At 44.1% G+C, this 26738-nt stretch overlaps 1 protein-coding gene across 1 annotated transcript in view; it reads right to left on the bottom strand.

The window, feature by feature from the left end:
* The window catches only part of ZKSCAN1 (zinc finger with KRAB and SCAN domains 1), a 31572-nt gene extending 14939 nt beyond the window's left edge, over positions 1–16633 (bottom strand). Inside the window, exons 1-6 of the mRNA XM_065919254.1 lie at positions 16508–16633; positions 8623–9141; positions 8221–8374; positions 6113–6204; positions 5714–5840; positions 2838–3726 (exon numbers count right to left, since the gene is read on the bottom strand). Coding sequence (XP_065775326.1) covers positions 2838–3726; positions 5714–5840; positions 6113–6204; positions 8221–8374; positions 8623–9048 — 1688 coding nt within the window. The 5' untranslated portion in view covers positions 9049–9141; positions 16508–16633. The remainder of the gene's footprint in view (positions 1–2837; positions 3727–5713; positions 5841–6112; positions 6205–8220; positions 8375–8622; positions 9142–16507) is intronic.
* Between the last annotated feature and the right edge of the window lie 10105 nt (positions 16634–26738).

Raw genomic sequence — 26738 nt, 5'->3', positions numbered from 1 at the left:
TAGCACAGTTTCACTTTAAAATACTAAGTGCCCTAACATATCACGATGCCTTGTACATCTGCAGTCTTAGGCTTTAGCCTTGCCTATCAGGATGAAGCAGAAATAAATGCCTTGCAACCTGAAGAATTTTACTTCTCTTCCGGGCAAGGTTAAGGTGTATTTTTAAAAACCTCTCAAAAATTTCCACTGGGTCAGCTAGCATGCCACCAATTAACTAGAGTCCTTGAACTGTTAACAGACTTCAGCCAGTCGAGGACTTTCAATCCCAAACACTAATTTAGATGTTGTCAGCCTTCTGGACCATGACCCAATTACACTTTGTGCTGAGCAGCTGATAAATGGATGCAATGCAAATAGTTTTAATAAACAGTAGTAGCCTGTTTTCTTCAGAAATGATGTCTTCAAACAGCTATTTCAAGGAGTCCATCTGCAGAAGACCTGGAATAATCCCCACAGCTCTCCCACAGTCTGTACAATATCCCAGGAAAATGGGAATTACATATGGGGGAACAGGTTATAATTTCCACAAAAAGAAATGATGGCAGAATTATGCTGGCATGGAGTTGTGGCTCCAAAAGGCCAACGTGGACCCAGCCAACGTTCTTTGACTCTTCAGAACAAGTGGCGCTTTGGTCAGTGTCTTGAGTTAAGCACCTCACTGCTTTCAGTAGCTCCCTGGAAGCGGACGTCTTTGTGCTCAAACGCACCAAGTTTTCTACTTGACCATCCTTATCTTACTCTGAAGAAAATTCCTCAGTTTCTTCTACCTTCCCTTTTCTATCAAAAGGTAGTCAGGTTTGCCCTTCTGGAGTATCACTCCTTTTCTTAATCTGGCTGGACAGACTACTCTGGTCACCAGCTGACCTCGGTGAAACTCCCCCAAGCAACACTGATGCAACTGCTGAGGAGCTGCAGGGAAGCTGCGGGCGGGCCCAAGTTACAGAGGCCAGAGGATGAGTGCTGCCTGGCCTGGACGTGAGGCCACAGCTGCCCCACCTCCACGGCTCCCCATGAAGCTGACCCTGTCTCACAAGCTTGGGTTGCTGGTTGACGAACAAGTGACGGATGAGTTTTAGTTCTTGATGGAAAATCTCCAACTCTACATGGCAGGGGGGTGGGGAGTCTCCTATCAGGATGCTAGTCTTCAGGTGTGTTCTTAGTCTGTTTCTAAGTTCCTGCATGAGCAGTCACCCCTTCCTGAAGCCCTGAGGACTTCCTATGTAGCCCACGCTGCTTGGGGCTCATGTATCCAAAAATGGTCTGAGCTTCTAGAAGGGAGTGCAACCTCCTGCACAGATGGTGGGAAAGATCAAAGTTTCACAGCCTCACCTGTCTTTAGTGACGAGAAACAGAAAAGACACCGTGCAGAATGACTGCGACATACCCACCTACATTTCAGTAGGCTCGTGAGTTTCTCGGAGCAACAGACATGTTTAGCAACTGCCAGATAATGGTGTCAAATGCTTTTTCAAAGTTTCTGGAAGGGGTGGGGAAAAATGTTCCTTTTTCTGAAAAGCAACAGAAATCACATCTTCTGAACTTTATTGTTTAACGTTCCACATGATTCAGAAAGTGCTCCAATCATCATGGTGTCCAGCAGTTGACTGACAGATTCTGGTGAACATCTTTGCCATAAACAGACATCCAACAATAGCCTAAGTGTCTTTCTTTTTTAAGATGACGACAACAAAGTCACTTCTGACATTCCCTGGTACTCGCTCTCTGATCTGGGTCTAGATAGAGTCTATGCCGGTGGTGGACTGACATGTTTGTTTTATCTTCAAGACAAAAATAAACACGAGACTCTGGAGCTCTAGCAATGCCCTTGGCCCTGAAGATCTCACAAGCTGGCCTGTGCTACCGTATTTCAGGTACTCCTGACTCACTGGCCCTGTGGTGAATGTCAAAGTCCTGCTAGAAGTCAGGCCTAAGGAGCACTTCTTACATGTTCAGCACTGCGTCCAGGGCTGTCCAGGATATAAATATAAATATACCCCTGACAGGAGAAGCGTCTCTCCTGGGGAGTGACGGAAACTTTCACACATGGAACAATGAAGGCTCACAGACAGTATGCAATCAAGTGCTCACTCATGGAGAGATGTGCTGAGGAGTGCGACAGCGCTTTAGGAATTCAGGGATCTCACACAGGGAGAGAAGTTTTGAATCACAGTTGCCGTTTCAGCAGGATTTGTCTCAGTGAGGAGGACAGACCACCTACCTTTGGGACTGCTGCCTGGGGCACGTGTACTCTCCCTTTCAGGAAGAGACTGAAATCTTTGGTTTGATATGGATGAGCGCAGTCCTAGATTTCTACAGCTTTGGTAGGCTACCAGTACCTGGACAGAACTTACCATATCTATGTAATTAGTTTGAGCAGCAGGTCTCCATGTAGTTTGTTCGAACTGTCCCTCTTTTTTGAGAAATAAGGTTCAGCAAGATGTTGGCCAAGTAGGGTTTGCCTGTGGCAAGCAGGTTTTGGACATCGGTGTCGTCTTCACAGACACGATCTCAGTCTTTCAATTATATGGTGTGGTTGTAGACAGTCCAAGGGTGCCTTAGAGGTGCCCTCATTACTGAAAGCCTTGCTGTGTGTGCTTCTATCCTGCGTGGAAGTAGCATGTGGATTACATCCCGAGTTGAGCATTTCCCTACAGGGGCTTTGGAAGAACTACCGGCCCATGGACTACACAAAGGCAGAACACTGCTGATGTAGCTGGAAGGATCCTTGAGTGTGATTTTCTTTAACCTGTTTAGGCTTTTTTTTCCTGCTCCATGGGCACAAATCTCTGAAATCACTTTAGAAACGAAAAGGGGAAATGGCCTGACAAACGCTTTACACACAGCTTTTCAGGAATGCTCCGAATGCGTCGAGGGAGGCCGGGCTGTACTCTGAGGCTCGCTCTCTGGTGTGGATTCTGTGATGCAGAGTGAGGGTCGAACTCCGGGTGAAGGCCTTGCCACACTTCGTGCACTTATAGGGCTTTTCTCGGGTGTGAATTCTCCGGTGCAAAATAAGGTATGAGTTTCGGTTGAAAGCTTTTCCGCACTCACTACATTCGTAGGGTTTTTCCCCCGTGTGGATTCTCTGATGCTTAGTGAGGTCTGAGCTCTGGCTGAAGGCCTTCCCACACTCATTACATTCATAGGGTTTCTCCCCAGAGTGGATTCGCTGATGCAGAATGAGATTTGAACTGTGACTGAAGGCTTTGCCACACTCATTACATTCATGAGGCTTCTCTCCTGTGTGGATGCGCTGATGCAAGACGAGGTTTGAGTTAAGACTGAAGGCTTTCCCACACTCACTACATTCATAGGGCTTCTCTCCAGTGTGGATTATTTTATGGCGAATAAGGCTTGAACTCCGTGTGAAGCATTTTCCACATTCATCACATCTGTGGGACTTGGTTCCCGTGGGAACTTCCTCGGTGGTGGTGAAGTTGGAGCTCAGACTGAAGCTTCTTCCCAGACCCTTCCCCTTCTCCCTCGGGCCTCGCTCTCCTGTGCTGGGTTTTTTCTCCTTGACTGTAGCTGGCCCCGAGTCTCTCTTTTCTTTTCCAGCTTTCTCCTCAGGGTTTCTCTGCTGCCTTTCTACCACTCTGCCCTGCTGTTCACGCTTTTCTCCGATATCTTTCTGGAATTTTCCTGCAGTCTCCCCACGTGATGCTGAGTCTTCTGCACTTTCAGCCTTTGAGGTGGACTCCTCGGTCTCATTCCTGTTTTCACAACCTGACACAATAAACAGAAAATACAAATAGCACCTTCCTCTTTTGAATATATGGTTTACTCAAGTGACACTTTCCCAGGAAGCCTCTACATACCTGCAAAATGACCTCACAGTACAAATTGTAGACAAAATAGTAGAAAAAAGGAAAAAATACAGGGATAACAGGGAGAACTGGGAAATGTGAGGGCAGGCAAAGAGTGGGAAGGACAATGCAGGGAGTGTGCAGAAGCTGGGAACAAGCAGAAGGAACAGACCAGGCGAGAAAAGAAGGGAAGGAGTGAGGCATTAAGGAACATAAGAGGTCACAACACATGGTTCTATAATTGGTCACCCAATAATTAATTTGAAAGAATCAATACACATTTTTTAAAAAGTGTTTGTTTTAATTTATGAAATTATTTTGAAGTATTTTGAAGTATTTATGAAATTAAAAAGAATCTGGCAGGTGACGTGGCCCTCCAGACACATGAAACGGTTTCTCTCCACCAGGGAGAAGAGAGGTGACGTGCTCAAGTAACAGGGCTGAGGGAGACAGGCTGGTTGTGGCATCAGTAAATGTAACTGAAACTTTCACTGACAGATGATTGAGAATTACTAAGAACAAAGAAAGTGAAAACATGTCTGGAAATGGCTCACAAAGGATGTAATATAAGAAAACAAGATTTTACAAATGCAGAGCTGATTTGTGATTTTAGCAACCTGTAAAAACTGGAATATATTTTTATTGCAGACTGCTATATTCTGTGTGCCACTCTGTTTTTAAGTACAGACTAAAAACTGTTCAGTACAAAAACACTATTTTATATGTTTACATTTGTCTAGGGAAAAAAACCCAAACCAATCCAAATCTATTCTTCATTTATTTGGCCTTAAGAAACCTTTCCAAGTGGGTGTGCACTACCTCAACACAACCACCAAAGGAGTTGAATATCTAGACCCTGACTTAGTGACGAAACCGCCATAAATAGTGACCCAATCATAAGGAAAATGAAACTGGTCCATTCTTTTGAATTCCAAGCCTAGGTCCTTGATGATCTGGATGGTTCCCTATGTTGTAAGTTAGCAACAGATGGCTACTACCCAGCTCACAAACACAAATCAGTGTTTTGGCTTAATTTTCACCTCATCCAAAGAGCAAGTATTAAGAATCGAACCCCAGCTAATCCTACGGTTCAAAATAAAACTTGAAGTTTCTGTAGTAACATCCTCTCTTCCTAGTTTCCCTTCATTCACATCCCCCTTGCTCTCCCCAGGTGGAAGTCTCAGGAAGTGGGCTTTCTCTGTGACAGGACTGATCTGACAGTTTCCTGCAGTGAAGTCTCCCAGGGGTTGAGACCTAACAGAGACAAATGCGATTGTCAGCTGCGTCACCTTGTCTTATCCGGTTGATGCCTCTGAGAACTTCTTTGTTCTTACTACACACTCAGGAGCCAGAGCTCTTCACAGAAGATCACCATTAGGTTTGGAACCTAGGAAACCTGACCCTGAGGGAGGGACAGGCATAAGGTCATGGAATTATACAGTTTTGGTGGAGCAGTGCTCATAGGACGCGAGACTGAAAACCCGTGGAAGGATGCCTGGTGGGCTCAGGAACAAGTCCCAGGTTAGGATGAGACTGACGGTCAGCGCCCACCTGGCCATCTACACTGAAAAACAGACACTCCCCAACCCCGACAAAAGCACCTCAGTTGTAACCACAGGGAAATGAAGCAGAATCCTTGCTGATAGCGGAGTAGTTGAAGAGGTAGGGAATCAAAACACAAGAGTTACTTCTGCTTTCAAAAGACTCCCTAGAGGTAAAACTACCTAGACCTAGGAAGTCCACGTGAGGTCAGGAAGTCCCAGTGCCAGGCTTCAGGATGAAATAAAGTGTCCTTCTCCATCTGGTCTGAACAAACGGGCTCGGGAGTCTAACACATCAAAGATCCCACGGCTACTGGAAAAAGAGGCAATACACTCTTATCACAAGTAATCCTGCACCCGTCTTACCCTGGGAAATCACGTTCCCATAATTCTCCTGCCTGGCGTCCCTATTGAGATTCCTCCGAGCCAGGTTCTGACATCCCCATTCCTCCAGGATGAGGGACACGGCCATGTCCTCGATCTTCACCATTGCCTGAAATAACACGAGATCCCCACACTCAGTTCCCCCAAGGCCCAGGGACAGTCCCACTGCCCGAACCTGCAGTCAGGGACGGAGGTGACTGCAGACCTACAGGACGCTGGGAAGAAAAGGCGGCCGCGCCGGGCTCCAACGGACCCCGGGGAGTGGGGCTCCTCTGTGGGCCCGGGCTTCAGCAGCCAGTGTCTTGGGAGAAGACCGCCAGGAGAGCCCCAGCAAGAGGCGGACGGCAGGGACTCGGGAGGGCAGAGGGGCCCACAGCTCACCTGGGAATCTGCCGAGAACAATGCAGATGCCATCGCCTGGTCTCTGGGAGCCCCCTCAGGATGAGGGGCAGGAACGTGGGTGGCAGGGAGAGCTGAAGGAGGAGAAAGGAGCTGTGAGTGAAGCCAGCTCTGCTTTAGGTCCCCCTCAAAGAAGGGCCCAGGGCACCCTCTTTCCTGCACTAGTGTGCCTGATGTTCAACGAGGAACTACAGACTGATGATTACAGAGACTGTAAGAGGGCCAGCATAAGCTGTGTCTTCCCAAGACTTCTGTTCTTGAGCAGGAGGAACAAGGAGTCACAGATGGTGAAACAGAGGCCCCAAGAGGGTAACTGACTTGCCTAACGTCCCCTGTTAAGAGGGCAGAGCTAGAACCAGAACCAGAACCAGGTTCCTGTCCTCAGCTACAGAAGTGGGTAACACTCAGCTCTTGAGTCAAGTCTGGCTCGTAATTTAACCTTCTCCAGTCCAAGGAACTGGACTAGGACTTCAGATTTCCATCCAGTTGTGAAAAATTAAGTTTTAAAAATCTTTAGCAGTAATATCTTGAAACAGAGAAGGAAGGGGTTCTTATTTTTCAGTTTCTGCCAATTTTTGTCCCTCTACTTTTCTCCTTCACTTGACCAGTTTTTGGATAAAACACACAAAGGGTCTGAATGCTGATGAGATATTTCCAAGTGTATGAAGGCATGGGTTGATACTCCTCTACTAAAAGACATATTCAACACAGGATCACACTAACTGCAATGTGTAAGAAAAACTGAAAAAAAAAAAAAAAAAAGAAAAAGAAAAATTGGAAAATTCTTAGGAGACTGCAAAATCAAAACCTTCCCTTGCCAAGTAATGTTAGATTTGGAAATGTTACTGGTAAACAGATGATGATACTGTATTCCAAAGATGTTAGAGAAACGATTCTGAAACAGAATTACCAAAAGCTAGAGCGAAGTGTCCAAAAAGATCAAGTACCTAGCACTCCAACTTTGTAAGAGTGAGGAGACACCATGGAAGATGATCAGCACAAAGAGGAAACTAAGAATAAGTGCATATTTACTATGGAACAACTATATATTCCAGGATTTCTAGAACTATCACTCTGGTAATCTGCAGCCCTAATCTGGCATTTAAAACCATGAATATCCTTTTCCATTTCCTAATTTCAACTCCCAGGAGGAAATAATGGGATGGGGTGGACAGTGGTGGACTAAACATCACAACATACTGGATGGTTCACGTGGGTTTCTCCAGCTTATGAATGCTGGCTGTCCTCCAGAACACACCGACAAGAATGCCTCCTTCGGCTCTATACGCCCACCCTAAATGTCACTACAAGCATACACACTGGGTAAAGACTGTGTGTTTATCAGCTCTTGAACAATCATTCTTTTAGCATGTCATTATTATTTACTGATAGTCTATGTACCTACTCTGATTTTAAAACTGGATAAAATACATTAATATTTCCCTCAAAGGAAAAAAACTAATTTTTATTTATATGACTCTGAAATGATTTTTTTTGCCTCACGTTCCTCAACCAAAAACATTTTTTCCATCCTTTTTCCATTCTTTGGAATTTCTGAAAGTAACCTAGAAAAAGAGTGCTGTTATACAGTATTTATACATTTTAAAGAAAATGAATTTATTTATTTTGGGGCTGTGCTGCGTGGCAGAGGATCCAGTTTCCCTCACCACACACTGAACCCATGCCCCTTGCAGTGGAAGCACGGAGTCTTAACCCCTGGACCACCAGGGAAGTCCCAAATAAAATCAATTTTAAAATGATCCTTTTAAAGATAATTTATGACATACCAAGTGCTGGATATATATCATCTCCTCAGGACTTCCCTGTTAAAAAAGGTATGATAGACATCCAGAATGCTAACAATTCAACAAATAATATAATGTCCACCGAAGTTTATTATGCACATACCACTTACCTCCTCAGTGACACTCTTTAACTCATGAAATTGGTCTGTAGGCTATGATTCCTCTGATGTGTAGTGGTAATGACAACATACACAAGCATGCCTCTCTACTACAGGCACCAACACCACAGACACATCTGCTTGGTGCATCCCTGCTTCACACCCCACGTGAAACCTGGCTTCTTACCTCGAGGTTGTAACAGACGGGGTTTCCGAGATGAATGTTTGAAATGGGACTGGGTGGGCTCATGAGGAAGGTCAAAGCTCGAGGACTCCTGCACTGGATCCAGAGGCACCATCCCCCTTGCGAGCATCTCAGGCCCATGAACTTGACCTGGGACCTGAGGACAAACGGGTTGGGCTTGTGGGTAAATTACTTTTTAAACAGAAATTTAGACAAACAGAAAGACAGTAATATGCCAGTGGCTGGGCGAGGGCCAGGGCCAGAATACTTTTTTAACAGCCAAGCGGAGCAGGATCGAAGTCCCACAAAGACTATACACATGAGCTTTAAATCAGTAACTCTCTCTCTGCTCTGGTGTCAAAGTCCACCTGCTGCTCACACATCACAGGCGTCGGCTGGCCTCACCTGCTGTCCTGACAAATCCAGCTCCAGATCCTCCAGCAGGGTCACAGCCTCCTCCCCGCTGTCGGGACGGTACTCCTGCAGCCAGGCCTGGAGCTCCCGGGGCAGGATGGAGAGGAACTGCTCCAGCACCAGCAGCTCCAGGATCTGCTCCTTGGTGTGGATCTCGGGCCGCAGCCACTGGTGGCAAAGTTCCTTCAGTCGACTCAGGGCCTCTCGGGGCCCGAAAGTGTTCTGGTAACAGAAGTGCCTGAAGCGCTGGCGGAAGATCTCCGGGTCGGGCGGGGGAGACTCCTGCAGGCTGGCGTCCTGCCCCCACATGTGCTCCTCCTCATCCTCCTCTTCCACCTTCACTATCACGATACCGTCCTTCTCCTGGGCAGCCTGGGGGGACAGACCTGTGGCTTCCCTCGACTCAGCAGTCATCATTCAGGCTCAGGGACCTGACTTGATCCCAACAGGGTTTGTGCTCGTGTGCGCTCCTTTCCTGTGAGATGTCTGGTATCTGTTTCTGTACTATTCCTGAAGAGTTTAAAAAAAAAATTACTGATACCTTTATGAAACAAACCTTTTTAAAAATAAACAAACAAACAAAAAAAGTGATACTTTGCCATTAATACTTCATACAAGACTACACATCCAAGCATTAAAAACGCCTCTGGAAGACAAAAAAAAAAAAAAAAGAAAAAAAGGCTTCTGAATAGGAAAGGAAAAAAAAGCCCCCAGTACCAACTGTTTCACTTCACTTTATAGATACTGAGGTTTTGCAAGCAACCCCCCAACCGGCAAATTTTACCCTCAGGGTGTCTGCTGGAGTCCAAGCACTTTCTTCCAGGGGGAAGGCAGGTTATGACGTCATGTGTTTACACACTCAGCCTGGTGAGAGCTGAGAAAGGGTGCCAGGCGGTGGCCCGCAGCGGCACATGTACGAGCTCCCAGCAGAACCCGGAGCACCCTCTCACAGACGATGCGACTGCGGTGTGGTGACTTCAGCCGCGTGCTCAGGAGCAAGAGGCCACCTGCCTAGGGGAGCCAACACTCAAGCCAGGTCTGAAGGCTCGGACTTGTAACCCACCATTCAGCTACTTCTATGACTTTTATGGGTGCCTTGGTCAGTACAAAATGATCCACTTTGAATAAGGAAAATATCAGAAGGCCTATTTCTATTTTAAAAGTGAGAGAAAATAGACCACATTTAATGTACAAATGGATACTAACAAGCTCACTTGGTCTAAACGCTGAACATGTTCACAAGAGACAGTATGGGGGGTGATGCAGGGGCAAAATGGGTCAAACGACACAAACTTCCTGTTATAAAATAAGTCAGTCCTGGGGGTGGAGTCACAGCGTGGTGACTCTAGTTAATACCGTGCTGCATATTTGAAAGCTGCTGCAAGAAGTTCTTAAAAATTCTCTTCAAATGAAAGAAACGTAACTATGGTGACAGATGTTATCCGGACTTATTGGGATCACTTGGCAATATACAGAAACACTGAATCATTATGTATCTTGAAACTAACGTTATGCTATATATCAACTACCCCTTAGAAAAGAAAAAGCAGCTTTAGAGATTCTTGCAGAGAAACTACAATAAGGGGAGACACTAGGAAGGCAAACACAAACAAGAAAATGGCATGGTTGAGGCTTCTGTCTACAGCAATTTTTAACTCAGCCAGGTTAGAAGGTGAAAACCAATGTGGATCTAAATGTAACAAGAAGTCAACTGACAAGTGAAAAACTTAAAAAAAAAAAAAAGTGTGAGGAAGGAACTATTAGTGGGTTGTTACATAATTTTAACCACTAAAACTGATACTCAGCATCCTTGAAACTCCTTATTGTCTACACATTTTAAAAACTTGGAAATATTCCCTTATTTGTTTAAGAACTTCCAAATGAGGATTTTTAGTGGGTCTTAAGCCTGTTTGTTAAAATTATAAAACATCTTTTGATTAGTTTGTAAGAAGAGGTGATATAAAGGCATGGAAAAATGGAGATGTAGAAGGTGAATTTCAAGAACAAAAACTGAAGAGGGTTGGTGGACAGGAGCAATCACGAGTTACTAAGCAGATGCAAAAATGTATTTCTTTCATCTCAATCGACAAACCTTTGTGAGGCATTGTTTTCACCTCTACAGCCATCAAAATTAAGCATCAAGTTCAAGTTTTAGAGACAGCATCCATCTGTATCAAAATGAGATAAGCCAATAGTTTTAAACTAACAAAACATTTTTAATTACATGACTTTCACTAAAAAATTATTAGCAATTTTGGTGGAAAATGGACCATGTACATTTAAAGCACAAAATTATTTTAGAAAAGTACAACTTACCGTATTTTTTTAAATTATACAAAATGCTGGTATAATAATATATGTATGTAACTTTTGTAAACAGTTTTTACTGCCAGGATTGTATGACTGGAAAAGTTTGGACATGACTGTTCTAAACAAAGATTATGATTTTAATCTGAGGCTTATAACAAGATTCATTTTTTCTTTGGTCCCTAATAAAAAACAGAAATTGTTCTTAAAATAGCAGCTTATAATTACAATAAAGAACATTATATTCAAAAAAGCTCTCTGCATAAATATAAAAAGAATGTGGGAAATAAGTCATTTCTCTAATACTTTAAACTGGTAAAAGTCCTGTTGTAAACCATCTTCTAAAAAGCAAGAGAATTCCAGAAGAACATCTACTTCTGCTTCACTGACTCTGCTAAAGCCTTTGACTGTGTGGATCACAATAAACTGTGGAAAATTTTTAAAGAGATGGGAATACCAGACCACCTTACCTGCCTTCTGAGAAATCTGTACACAGGCCAAGAAGCAACAGTTAGAACTGGACATGGACCAACAGACTGGTTCCAAATAGGGAAAGGAGTACAATAGGGCTGTATATTGTCACCCTGCTTATTTAACTTATATGCAGAGTACATCATGAAAAACAGGGCTGGATGAAGCACAAGCTGGAATCAAGATTGCCGGGAGAAATATCAACAACCTCAGATACACAGATGACATCACCCTTATGGCACAAAGTGAAGAGGAACTAAAGAGCCTCTTGATGAAAGTGAAAGAGGAGAGTGAAAAAGCCAGTTTAAAACTCAACATTCAGAAAACTAAAGACCATGACATCCGGTCCCATCACTTCAGGGCAAGTAGATGGGTAGACAATGGAAACAGTGACAGACTTTATTTTCTTGGGCTCCAAAATCACTGTAGATGGTGACTGCAGACATGAAATTAAAAGACACTTGCTCCTTTGAAGGAAAGCCATCACCAACCTAGACAGCATATTAAAAAGCAGAGACATTACTTTGCCAACAAACGTCCGTCTAGTTAAGGCTATGGTTTTTCCAGTGGTCATGTATGGATGTGAGAGCTGGACCATAAAGAAAGCTGAGTGCTGAAGAATTGATGCTTTTGAACTGTGGTGTTGGAGAAGACTCTTGAGAGTCCCTTGGACTGCAAGGAGATCCAACCAGTCCATCTAAAGGAAATCAGTACTGAATATTCATTGGAAGGGCTGATGCTGAAGCTGAAACTCCAATACTCTGGCCATCTGATGCGAAGAACTGACTCATTTGAAAAGACCTTGATGCTGGGAAAGAGTGAAGGCAGGAGGAGAAGGGGACAACAGAGGACGAGATGGTTGGATGGCATCACCAACTCAATGGACCTGAGTCTGAGCAAGCTCCAGGAGTTGGTGATGGACAGGGAAGCCTGATGTGCTGCAGTCCATGGGGTCACAAAAGTCAAGACATGACTGAGCAACTGAACTGAACTGACCCATTCCTTCAGACTTGTTTCGCACTCCACGCCCTTGCTGGGGAAATATATTTTGTTTTTCAACTTCAGAGCAACTTTACCTAGAAAGTCCTTGGTTTACAAGTATTCAATTTCCTAGGCATTTCTGAAGATTTACCATACGCAAGGGTTTCCCAGGTGGCACTGTGGTAAAGAATCCGCCTGCCAATGCAGGAGATTCGGGTTCGATCCCTGGGTCAGGAAGATCCCTCAGAAAAGGAAATGGCAACATACTCCAAAATTTTTGCCTGGGAAATCCTATGGACAGAGGAGCTTGGAGGGCTACAGTCCACAAAAGACTCAGACATGACTTAGTGACTAAAACAACACAAATACACATGGTGTCACCCTAGGCTGAGGGGAATAAAAAGATGAGAAGCGTGATTCCAGTTTTTACACAAATCAGAGTACAGAGCAGATGTTCCAACAGTTCTAAGGAGGTTTCAACGTGAGTGCCGGGGCAGCCCCGAGGCAGCTTCCAGGAAACAGCCCCCATGGAGCTGGAGCATCAGAAGAGCCAGGATCTGAAAGAGAGGCAGCAAGCAGGGAGGCCAAGAGAGCTTTGGGCTGGCTTTCCCCCAGCTGGGAGGCTGAATAACTCCTGTAAGGCTTGGTCTCTTTCATTTCATTCGGAAAAGTGGAAAAAAAAAAAAAGAGTATCTTTTCCAGTTATGCCAGAACCGTCTTCCACCATCCCAATATCCAGGTTCCACATCTCCTGCCGACACTAGTGCTTCATCCCCACCCAGTTTGTCTTGCTTCCATTTCTCCCCATTCCAACACGAATAACATACCAAGGTCAACGAAGTATTGCCAAAGTCTGCTGCTGGTCACTCCCGCCTTCCCCTCAGTTACTCTCTGTGAATCCTTAATATCTACTGACTTAGCATTCAAACAACACACTCCGCTGGACTTTCCACTTCCATTACTTTTCTCTTAGTAGTAGTGATCCCTTCTATTTCAGTCTATTCGGCCCATTAACGTTCCTGTTAACATAACACCCATTAACTTGGGGTGTGACTTTGCATCTTTACTCCTTTGCTAGGACAAATCTCCCACCTTTATCAACCTCAACTGGTCAAATTTCACTCACCTTCAAGATGTACACTGTTTCCTGACATTCCAAATTAAAAACGATATCTTCCTCCTTTGAACACTGTTGGGACTTTCTCTGTCAGGCATGTCTACTCTCCTTCTATTACCATTACCTGAGTTTCTATCACCACATCCCAACTAAACATTAAGCCCCTCAAGGACAAGGACTCTTGTTCACTTCTCTTCTAAAGAACTGAGCAGACCTTAATTCTGTTAAATTGGAGAGAAGAAATAAGAACAACTATTTCAGCTCCCCTTGTCATCTTACTGCCTTCAGTGGCAACTTGGGATCAGCTGGTCCATGAACATCTCATTCACTCAGACTGAGAACTTCATCTCTGATTCCTCTCCCCTTACGTAAGTACATTCATCTCCAAGCACCAGGGAGATGCAATTCTTTGTTCACACTTATTCTTCTATCTAGTTCTGTGAAGAATGGCTTCCTCTCTTTGGTTCCCTACCTTCATTTTCCTCCTCTCCTTCACAATTCATCTCCAACCTTGCTCTCAGATTCTTCTTCCTAAAGCTGCATAGAGCCTTGCAATCCAACACTCTCCAGCGCGTGGTCCCAGCGTCCCCATCAAGCTTCATTTCCCATCAATTTCTTCCCCTCCCCTGCATGAACCTTATCCATCCAGCAAAATGACTCTACTCAGTATTTCCTAAATGTCTTATACTTTGACTGTCACCCTTTTCTCACATCATAATGCCTGGGATTTCCCTCCCAGTCTTCACTGCCTTTTCAAATCCTCCTTATCCTTCAGAGCTAAGCTGAAATGCCACTTGCCCCTCATCTGTTCAATTCAAGAAGCCTCTAGCAGGCATAATAGTAAGAACCAATGTTAACTCTGGTCTATGTGCCAGGCATTTCACACAACACTCTTAGACGGTAGGTACAATTGTGGTCACAATGTAAAACAATGAAACTAAGGTTGATAGATGTTAAGGAACACTCATGGTCACAGAGCAATTAAATGGTTAAGTCAGGATTTGAAATGAGTTCTGTGAGACTCAGTTCAGGTTCCAACCATCACACCAAACTCACTTAAGCAATGGGACAAACCCTGTTATAGTGAAAGCAGCAGAAGCTGGAACACCTGAATTCTAGTCTCCTAGGATGAGTAAGTTACATGTCCCTGGGTGAGTTATTTAACCTCTCTGACACCCAGTATCTTTATTTGTCAAACAGGGGTAGGGTAGGATCAGAGGAGCAGACAACTATCCCTTTGAGTTGTAAACCATTCTGACACACTGTCCGATATAGATAAGATTACCCCCGTAACTGGTTCTCACCAAAGGTAAATACAAAAGATTTTCTTACAAAAAAGGCTTGGAGTTACAAGCTCAGTTTATTTCAGAGGCTATTTTCTAAACAGGCCAGTGATCTTTTCCAGGGTATAGTCTTGACATTTTAAACTGCCCCCTCCCCCATTTTTGAGACGCACTCTGAAATGTTTTAAAACGTGAAAAAGCTACCTTTAAAAGATAACTAGGAAAAAAAGAAAAAAAAGATAACTAGGTATTCTGAGAATTCCAAAAGAATACTGATACTCAGAATAAAAAGGAAAGATTTAACATAACACTCATCTGTATTTAGATACAGTATAAAGTTAGTTAGCAAAAATTTAAAAGCTTAGATCAAGCAGAGAATCAGCAAAAACCTAAGGTATTGATTAGTGAGCCTCCCTGTTTATATTTTAAGATTGGTGAAAACACCCTGAAATAATGAACAAGAATCATGCATATTAATTCAGAGACAATACAAACTTGGAGAAACATTCTGGGGCAAATTATCATCACGGTTCCCTAAGTAATAATGCTATTTCTCCACATGTGGCTGGCAAATACAGTAACAGGGCTTTGTTGACTGGTTACAATGAATCCTCCACAATTCAATTCAACAAGTATTTATTGACCACTTCCAATCCGCCTAGCAATGGCCTGTACAATAAATGCTTTCTTTGGTCTCAGGCCATGTAACAGCCGCTCTCTATAATGAAAGTATCTTATTGTGTACTGGAGGCACTGTAGGAAGGGGAGGGCAGGGGGCAGTGTCAGGCTGAACTAACTGTAGCTGAATTTTTCAATTACAATGACTAAAGCAAATAATCTCAAAGTTGGAGGGGCCTTTGGAAAAAGCCTAATCTGATGGATGACAGAACTCAGAGTTGGCAGAAGTGTCCTGTCTTATCCAAGGTCACTCAGTTAATCAGTCTCCTAATGGTCCCGTGCAATTGCCACAAATTCCTTTCACTCTTCACCCTTCCAAGTCAAGCAGAGTAACTACTACCCAGAAATAAAAAACGCACCTAATCTTCCGGACGGCTCGTTTTCAAAAGCCTTCGAAATATGCCCTAAAGCTGAGAGAGAGTGGGACGTTACGTATCATCTCTCTTAGACCAGAATCACTTCTCCATCCACTCAGACTAGGCTTCATACGCTCTTTAATCACCGCTTGGGGGACAGGGTGAGGAGAAGCAGGTGATCTGGAAACACGTACTCGGCATCTTGAAACGTGTCCGTTTCTCATTTTCACCTGAGATCTTTCAAGGACCCCGAAAATTAAAAAAACAAAAAAACCTCTCACTGGAATAAAAGCAAATGGCGACTAAAGCAGGGAAGGAAAAATAACCAACAGGGGTCGGTTCGCTAGCAACCCGGTTCTCAAAAACATCAAGCGAAGACGACGACGTTGCAGGTGAGGGCCCGGAAGGGGCCCGCAGACAGCCGTTCCCCCGGGTCTCCCAGGGCCTCCTGCCAAGGTCCGAGGCCCTGTCCCTGCCTGGGCCCCCGATGGGGCGGCGTCGGCTACCCCGGGGGACGGCGCTGCCTACGGCCCGGCCTGAGGAGGGGACAGGGGCACGGACTCGCTGCTCGCGACGCCCGGGCCGCCAGGAGAGGACCCCGGGTTCGCAGCTGCGGAGCCCACCCCCACGCACACACCCCTGCGGCCCCGCCCGCTCCCTCAGAGGCCGGCCCCAAATCTCACCGTGAGCCCCGGGAGCGGCTGGGGGCGCTGGGCGAGAATAGGGAGTTGACTCTGGGGCTCAGGCCGGGCGAAGGGCGCCGCGCTCAGCTCCAGGCCCTCCTGACGCCTCGACACAGACACAATGAGTCACAAAGGCCGGAAGTGTGTCAGCACCTCGCCTTCCGGGACTGCGCCGCGCTTCCGGGTCCTCTCTAGGAGGGCGGGAGGATTCGACATCTCGGTTTCCCCAATGCTGGACATGTCTACTGCCCTGCACTGGTGCAGCCTCCCGCTTTGGGGGTCCCCCCCCCCGCAGCCTGTGCGCCCCCAAGTTAGGGCTGGGGACGAAAGGATTGTGTCTTTTCGAGATACAAACAGACTGTCCAACTCTGACACCAGTCCATCTGATAATTCGATTTCTCCTTTTTCACCTCGGGCAGTCCTTGTAGTAATTAGAGTTATTATCAAGCAGTAATACTTAGTAATTGTATGTTTGTGGCAGAGGAGCTGAAAGAACGATGTACACAGAGGAGATCAAAGTTAAGCCATGGGTGGCTCAGTTTCACAAAACTTTGTTGGTAGTTCCTCTCCAGCCCTGAAGGTGTCTGCCAATTGAGGGGGTGGTATTTTCAAATACTTGGCTTGTGGATAAAGAACGTCTTTCTATGCTCAAGCTAGTCATAAGGTTCTATGTTCTGCTCATGTGATATATGCTATTATAGCAATTTAAAAGACGTTTTCAGAATAATAACAGGCACTTTTGCCTTCAGGGTGCTTTCACAACCTACAACAATTATGGCCTTCACCTGGTAAGATAAGACAGAAGTAATACTCTACCTGCTGAGCCAGAGCACCCACAGACTTTAATGATTGTGACTTTGCTCTATATTCCAAGGCAAGTTCTGGGGAGAGACTGAACTTAGTAGCTTGGCTGTATGACTCCTATAGTTTGAAGAGTACTTTGAAAAAATATTTGAAAACTAAAAGTCAATTACAGTATTGTTAAATGAAAAGTGCAAAATGGAGAAAAGTAATCACTTATAATCCTTCCACCCTAACCCAATTATGATGGATTTATCTCTTTCCTAACTGTTTTCGTATGTATGTGTGTGTGTATGTGCTAAGTCGCTCCAGTCATATCCATCTCTTTTTGACCCTATGGACTGTAGCCCACCAGGCTCTTCTGTCCATGAGATTCTCCAGGCAAGAATACTAGAGTGGGTTGTCATGCCCTCCTTCAGATGATCTTCCCAACCCAGGAATGGAACCAGTGTCTCTTACATCTCCTGCATTAGCAGATGAGTTCCTTACCACTAGCACCACATGGGAAGCCCTTTCCTATGTATATATTTTTATTTATTATTTTAAACATGGTTCAAAATTATAGATTGTATTGGATAGGTGACTTATATGTTTGAAGTACCTGCTACATTCATATTTTGTGACCACTTTTTGGACCAAATTGATGGGATCAGGTTTGGGCACTTTTTGGAAGCACAGTTTATATGCTGACCACTGGGATTACAGAGGTGGTCTGGTCTGAGAGCTCTGAAGAATGGAACAGTAGGGAAATAAAGCATCTAGATCTCCTTTCTTGGGGAGTTCAAATGTGAGACAAACAGAAAACCAGGGCCAGCCAGAAATCAATCAGCAGAAGGCATTAGGTGACAGAAGCCACGAAGCTGTGGGTGTCATGGGTTAGCAGTGGCTTCAGGGCTTATGCACCACACGGCAGACTGCGCAGAGGGGAGCCCGCCCCCTACTACTGAGAACCCCCAGCATGAGCAGGTGGCCGTCTGAACAGCCTGCAGGCCCCGGTTCTGTGCGGTGCCTGACTTTGCTGCAGACGGTATTGTTTCCTGTCTCCCCATTTCCCTGTGTGTCCTTACAATAAAGTCCTTCCCAATAAAAGAGACTTACTTGGTTCCTTGTCACCTAGAAAAGTCAGATGTCGTTGATGTGAAATTATGTGTACTACTTTAAAAAGCTTAATTATCATATCACTGACATTTAAAATTTTGCTACACAGAATGGATAAGCATCATTTTAATAGCTAAATAGTTCATTCCTATATTTCTAGACATGCTGAATACTTTGAAAGTTTTGCTAGGTTAAGAAATATTTAAACGAAGATTTTTGTGCAAATGTCTTTTGGATTGTTTAATTAGTACAGATTCTGACAGGTGAATTAATATTTATATGTACACATACATACATATACATAAAAAACATCATTTATATTGCCAAGATATGGAAGCAATCTAAGTGTCCATCAACAGGTGAACGGGTTAAGAAGATGTGGGGTGTGTGTGTGTGTGTGTGTGTGTAGATATACAAAATGGGAAAATACTCAGCCATAAAAAAGAATGGAATTTTGCCATCTGCAACCACATGAATGGGCTTGGAGAGTATTATGCTAAGTAAAATAAATTGGACAGAGAAATACAAATACTGTATGATATTTGTATGTGGAATTTAAAAAAATACAACATTTATATGTGGAATCTAAAAAATACAACAAACTGGGGAATGTAACATGAAAGAAACAAACTCACAGATACAAAGAACACACTAGTGGTCACAGTGGGGAGAGGGAAGGAGAGAGGGAATGCAGTGGTGGGGAGTAAAAGGTACAAACTATTATGTATAAAATAAGCTACAAGGTTATATTGCACAACCGAGGGAATATAGCCAATACTTCATAACTGTAAATGGAGTAGACCCTTTAAAAATCATGCATCACTATAGATCCGTAACTTATATCAATGATATACTTCAATAAAAAATATATGTATAACTATATTTCTTCCCTTGAGAGGCTTAATTCTTACCTTTGTGTGGCAGCAAAGTTATTTACACCAGAAGGGTGACAAATGTCCTTCCATTGACCTTGCTTAATTTATTGAGTCACATCAGCATTTTGGCAGAACTTATTTATTCATAGCCATTGATCATGATATATTATGTATCAGGGATTATGCTTGTTTGGAGGATATGATAGTGACATTGCACGGGTATTCTAGAAGTTTGCAGTCTGGTGGGGACATTAAACCAACGTATGAGTCACCGAAATACAAAGTGAAGTGGTGTGTATATCCAGAGCTGCAGAAATACACTTCTCTGCCTGCTTGTGGGTTTCCCAGAGCAGAATTAAGGGTTCTGTGGGGTGCCTCTTTCCAAGGTAACTCTCTGGTGGTAGAAGAAAGGATTGTCTCTGTCAGGCACAGGGAACTCTACTCAATACTCTGTTATGACCTGTAAGGGAATAGAATAAGAAAGAGCGGATGTATGTATATGTGTAACTGATTCATTTTGCTGTGGAAACTAACAACTATACTCAAATAAAAAATTAATTTAAAAAAAAGGAAAAGGGGGTGACTAAGCCTGCTCCACGGTCAGCAGTGATGCATGCAGCTTCTCTTCCTGTTGCCCCAAGTCCCACACTTTCATTCTATTGAACATCGATTTCTCTTTATGCATGCCCAGCCACCCCACCCCCAAGTGCCCACAGGGGCCAGGCTAGCCAGTGGCTGGGATATATGTGACTGTTTCCTGAACCTGATGTGAGACTGGGGTTTGCCCATGTGTTGAGCACACACTCTGGCCGAGGGAAGCATTCACCCTTCAGGCTATTGCTGCCAAGCTGGGTGTGGACTCAGAATTTCCAGAGACGCTAATTCTCCCAAGGAGAAAAGAGAAATATAGTTGAAGTTTCTCAATTTTTACACAGTGCCTCCTCCCCCACCCCCTGCAAGTTGCCTTTGATGTAACTCCAAACCTACAGGTAATAGAACACAAGATACATACAGGACACGTCTGAGTTGGGCTAGAAACTGGAAAGCAGTCAAACGAATCCAGAGCTTCCTCTAAACATCTGTGTAGTTTAAAAAGGAAAATGATCATCACTGCCGCAAAGAGCTTGCAGGGTAAGGAAACAAAGTGTGGATGTGTAAACACACCCAGGTGGCACGGCGTGACTGGTCATGGGGAGAACTGTCATTCATGGCCACCTGATCCTTAGAGCTGCTGGTTCCAGGAGTCATTTGTTTTTTAATATTTATTTTTATTTCTTTATTTACTTATTTATTTGGGGCTGTGCTGGGTCATCATTGCTACAATATGGGCCTTCTCTAGTTGTGGCAAGCAGGGGCTACTCTTTGCTGTGGTCCACCAGCTCTAGGTGTGGGCTTCATTAGTCATGGCGTGGGGTTCAGTAGTTGAGGCTCTCAGGCTCTAGAGCACAGGCTCAGCATTTGGGGTGCATGGGCTTAGTTGCTCCGAAGCATGTGGGATCTTCCCCAGCCAGAGACTGAACCCATGTTCCCTGCATTGGCAGGTGACTTCTTAACCACTGGACTACCAGGGAAGTCCATCCAGGAGTCACATTCTAACGATTATTAACAGGCTCTGAATGTTGAGAAAGAAGAGACTATAGAGGGTTAATTAGAATTTTTGGAGGAAAGGAAGTGAGGTCTTATAAGGAGCAATTTGTCAGGAAGGTGGAGAAAGATCTTAATGTAGGTTGGTTAAAGGAACAGTGGCAGGGGACTTCCCTGGCAATCCAGTGGTTAAGACTCCATGCTTCCACTGCAGAGGGCCAGGGTTTGATCCCTGATTGGGGAACTAAGATACTGCATGCCACACAGTGTGGCCAATTTTTTTTTTTTTAAAGACAGGCAGAACTCAGGTGTATTGAAGGCAAAGAAAAAGACAAAGAGACAAACAAACTCAAAACATACAAGCAAAACTCCCACATCTGCCCCCAGCCCCCACCCCAAACCAGTAGTAGTTTAGGCAGGAGATGAAGAGAGATCCAGCAGGGAGGAAAAACTAACTTCTAAATGAGACTTGGTAAGAATGTTTGTACATGCATAAAGGCAACTGTACTTTGCAAGCTGTAAAAACAAAGTTGCACATTAGTTGTCAGAAAAGTAGTCACTGAAGGACGGATTGGTGAGAAGACGGGGAGACAGGATTTGACAGGGAGGGGAAAGAGTAGGAGGTGAGGCTGGTCAGGTGCAGAGCTGGGTGCTGGGGCTGGGCTAAGGTGGGTGGGAGCAGAGCCGAGAAGTTCCAACCAACTTCACAGGTCAAAGCTATTTGGACGGAGCAGGGCAGCTGGACTTAAGGGACAGAGGTGGAGGGAGAAAGGGGAGGCAGCTGGGAGTGATGCCTATTGGGTGGGTTTGGTGTCTGGGGTTAAAAAGGGAAGATAAAGAATTGGGAAGAAGGAGCTGGGACCGTTCTTGGAACTCAGGTCATGGCTTCCGGTAGAAACCCACAGTTTTAATGCAGGGAGATAAGGCAGAGAGGAAGCAGGGACAAATTAACTTGAAGGAAACATCAGCAGTCCCATAACATCTTCCCTCATCACCATTTCGCTGGTGGTACAAGAGTGCGTGATCCACACAGTCAAAAGGTTTTGGCGTAGTCCATAAAACAGAAATAGATGTTTTTCTGGAACTCTTGCTTTTTCGATGATCCAACGGATATTGGCAATTTAACTCTGGTTCCTCAGTCTTTTCTAAATCCAGCTTGAACATCTGGAAGTTCGCAGTTCACATACTATTGAAGCCTGGCTTGGAGAATTTTGAGCATTACTTTGCTAGCGTGTGAGATAACTGCAACTGTGTGGTAGCTTGAGCATTCTTTGGCATTGCCTTTCTTTGAGATTGGAATGAAAACTGACCTTTCCCAGTCCTGTGGCCACTGCTGAGTTTTCCAAATTGGCTGCCATATTGAGTGCAGCACTTTCACAGCATCATCTTTCAGGATTTGAAATAGCTTGACTGGAATTCCATCACTTTCACTAGCTTTGTTCGTAGTGATGCTTCCTAAGGCCCATTTGACTTTGCATTTTTTTGACTATGCCAAAGCCTTTGTGTGGATTACAACAAACTGTGGAAACCTCTTCAAGAGATAGGAATACCAGACCACCTGACCCACCTCCTGAGAAATCTGTGTGCAGGTCAAGAAGCAACAGTTAGAACTGGACGTGGAACAACAGACTGGTTCCAAATTGGGAAAGGAGTATGTCAAGGCTGTATATTGTCACCCTGCTTATTTAATTTATATGCAGAGTACATCACCCAAAATGCCGGACTGGATGAAGCACAAGCTAGAATCAAGATTGACGGGAGAAATATCAATAACCTCAGATATGCAGATGACACCACCCTTATGGCAGAAAGTGAAGAAGAACTGAAGAGCCTCTTGATGAAAGTGAAAGAGGAGAGTGAAAAGTTGGCTTAAAACTCAGCATTCAGAAAACTAAGATCATGGCATCCGGTCGCATCACTTCATGGCAAACAGATGGGGAAACAATGGAGACAGTGACAGACTTTATTTTCTTGGGCTCCAAAATCACTGCAGATGGTCACTGCAGCCATAAAATTAAAAGACACTTGCTCCTTGGAAGCAAAGCTATGACCAACTTAGACAGCATATTAAAAAGCAGAGACATTGCTGACAAAGGTCTGTCTAGTCAAAGCTATGGTTTTTCCAGTAGTCATGTATGGATGTGAGACTTGGACCATAAAGAAAGCTGAGTGGCAAAGAATTGATGCTTTTGAACTGCAGTGTTGAAGAAGACTCTTGAGAGTCCCTTGGCCTGCAAGGAGATCAAACCAGTCAGCCCTAAAGGAAAATAGTCCTGAACATTCATTGGAAGGACTGATGCTGAAGCTGAAACTCCAATACTTTGGCCACCTGATGCTAATAACTGACTTATTGAAAAAGACTCTGATGCTGGGAAAGATTGAAGGCAGGAGGAGAAGGGGACAGCAGAAGATGAGATGGTTGGATGACATCACTGACTCGATGCACTTGAGTTTGAGTAAGCTCTGGGAGTTGGTGATGGACAGGGAGGCCTGGCATGCTGCAGTCCATGGGGTCGCAAAGAGTCGGACATGGCTGAGCAACTGAACTGAACTGAACAAGAGTGTGTATATTACATGTGGCTTCATATGACTGGTCCACATAAAGCTCCATCTGGTGCCCAGGGAACACCCCACTGGCGGTACCCATGGACAGACCCCATGGTCTGGGCAGAGTGCCCTGCAGCTCTCCCGGGAGCCACCTGGAAGGCCGTTACATATAGGAACAAGCTTCTCTGCACATATTGCTTAACAGCCAAGTGGGAGGCAGAGGCAGAGTAGAAAAGGCGTATCATCTGCAGTCACTGGGCTGCTGTCTCTCATTGCGTGTGTGGTTTCATGGCAGTAACTTGACTCGACGTGTCAGCTCCTCATCTGTAAAACAGGGATGATGTTGATCACAGTTTCCCACCTCTGTGCTGCCTGGAAGGTCATGTGAAATGGGGAAATGACAACGCTTTGCTGACTGCAAAGTACCTCATGGTGCTAAACATCACCATTCCTTGAGTGCTGAAAACTGCATTTCTTCTCACCTTGAAAACCCCAAGATGATTTATTTGGTGTGGGTATGAATTACAGGGGAAAAAGTTAGCACTGTTTTGAGAATTTTCCCCAAGTTCGCCATATTCACTCTCAAAGGAACAACAAGCTACAGGGGTTATTGTCAGCCACCTGCTGCTCTGGGTAAGCCATGAGAAAATCACCATGGGAAAAGAATAAAAGCAAAATATAGCAACATAGCATAACCCAAATAAAAGTACATCGGGTTGATCAGTTGAGGTTGTCATGCCCTGCTAAGCTAAGGAAAAACAGTGTGGACCTTGGAACGCTCGGTCAGCTCAAGTTCAGAACACTGCTTGTGCACACACCAAGATGTTTTCCCAAGGCATATGTGGGTCTATGACCTCCAGCTAGGTGATAGCCCTTGTACAAGAAAATAACAGAGAGTTTAAAGTAATCAATAAAAGGGGAGAGGTGTCCAGGGACACAGGAGGCTGACTTCATGTAGCACAACAGATCCTTTCTGCTTGCCAAGACACTAAATAAAAGTGATGTGGCTCTGAGGAACAGGGCTCTTGACCCAAGAGGTCTTGAGTCCCCGGGTCCCATCTTTAAAACTTTAACTCTGTCTCGTTTCTTTTTCCCAAACTGTGCATCAACCACTTTCGCTGAGTCGTGTCCAACTCTTTGCGACCCCATGGACTGCAGCATGCCAGGCCTCCCTGTCCATCACCAACTCCTGGAGTTTATTCAAACTCATGTCCATTGAGTTGGTGATGCCATCCAACCATCTCATCCTCTGTTGTCCCCTTCTCCTCCTGCCTTCAATCTTTCCCAGCATCAGGGTCTTTTCCAATAAGTCAGTTCTTCGCATCAGGTGGCCAAAGTATTTCAGCTTCAGAATCAGCCCTTCCAATGAATATTCAGGACTGATTTCCTTTAGTATAGACTGGTTGGATCTCCTTGCAGTCCAAGGGACTCTCAAGAGTCTTCGCCAACACCACAGTTCAAAAGCATCAGTTCTTCGGCGCTCAACTTTCTTTATAGTCCAACTCTCACATCCATACATGACTACTAAAAAAACCATAACTTTGACTAGATGAACCTTTGTTGGCAAAGCAATGTCTCTGCTTTTTAATATGCTGTCTAAGTTGGTGATAACTTTTCTTCCAAGGAGCAAGCGTCTTTTAATTTCATGTCTGCAGTCACCATCTGCAGTGATTTTGGAGCCCAAAAAAATCACCGAGAGCAAAACTGCACCTTTGGGGAGGACGAATTTCCTTTAGCTCCTCTTCCTCTCTCTCCTGTCTTATCCGATGGAGTGACTCAAGCTTTTCACTCCTTGCCACAGACAACAGTTCTGTCACCCCTCCAGAAAAGTATTTGGTGGGCTCAACAGGAGGGTGACTTGGAGGCTATGATTATGATATTTCCAATGACTATACGGGAACGAGTAACTCCTGGGAAAGATCCTAATAATCCTAATGGGGTGTATGAGGCTGTATGCAAACAGATTCCCTTCAAAATACTAAAGGAACTTAAGCGAGCTGTTCAAAATTATGGAGTAAATTCTCCTTTTACCTTGGAAATAGTGTAGGGACTAGCTGAGGGTTCTCATTTGATTATGGTGGCTCATGACCAAGCCAGACAGATCCCCATCTCTTTAGGTCAATTGGTATGCAGTGGAAATTGGGGGAGAACTCAAGATCAAGTGTTTATGGAAGATCAGGCTATAGAACAGGTGAGGCAATACTGCATAAAAGCCTGGGAGAAAGTAGAGGTTAAAGGACAGGCTTTCTTTACTTTAAGAGAAGACCTCACTTCCCCGGAGGAGAGACAGTCCTTGCTGGGACACCTTATCAGACTACCCCTGTCATCAGAGCCAACTAGAACACTCTCTGGTTTAAAGTTTAGCTATGAAACTATGACTACAGAAAAGAGAGATGACATTTTTGACACTGGCCATGATACTCTTTAGACTTCGGAAAAAAACTGGTTAAAATAAAATCTTCTTTGAAGTTGAAAAACTGGTTCTTCTTGCATGCGCAATTAAAAAAAAAAAAAAGTTGCCTTGTTAAAATACTTTTTTGGAGCTCCAATTCTGCCTGAGAAACAAAAACAGACCTGGGAAAAAACCTAAATTTAACTCTTATCATGCCCTTGGGATACAAAACCCACTTTATCTGGGACTCCAGCCATAAACAAATTGGTAGAACTCAAACCAAGAAGAAAAGAAGGGCCTCCAACTAATAAAAAAAAAAAAAAAGAAGAAGAAAAGAAGGGGCAAAGAGACATTTTAAATATCAAGCGAAAAAAAAGAGAGACATTTTAAATATCAAACAGAAAAGTATGAGATCTCTGTCTATATGTCTGTCTAAATTTATGTGTGTCTCAGTGTGTGTCTTCGTCCTTGGACAAAATTGCTAAAGGCTGATTGGCCAATGAGCTCTATTTAATTGACCTAAAGAGAAGGAAGTGCTTATGAATCAAACAATTCTAAATTCAAAAAATTAAACTAAAATGCATTTCAGGATTCTGTGAACTGGGAAATATTCACTATTGAAACGATACCTGGTATTAATGTTTATTTATTGATTTTGTGAAGATACTTTTGCAAATGACATAGCTTTGGGTGAGTTATATTTACTAATCTACAAAATGATATAAAGTACAGTTCATGGTTGCTGAAAGAAAGTAGTGTTTTTAATAAAAAGGTATAAGGAATGGAATTACATTCTATTAAAGAAAAGGGAAGTACATCTGAACTTACAGGTGGCTGTTTTCTGAATGGGCAAATAGAGTGATGAATACAAAGTATAAAAAAGGTTTGTGGCAAGTGGAAGAGAGTTTTGTGCATGATACAAGTTTCTTAAGAC

This window comes from Muntiacus reevesi, chromosome 2 (assembly GCF_963930625.1).
Source record: "Muntiacus reevesi chromosome 2, mMunRee1.1, whole genome shotgun sequence".
Taxonomy (NCBI): Eukaryota; Metazoa; Chordata; class Mammalia; order Artiodactyla; family Cervidae; genus Muntiacus; species Muntiacus reevesi.
Note: the sequence above shows the minus strand (reverse complement) of the source record. Positions and strands in the feature narration are given on the sequence as shown.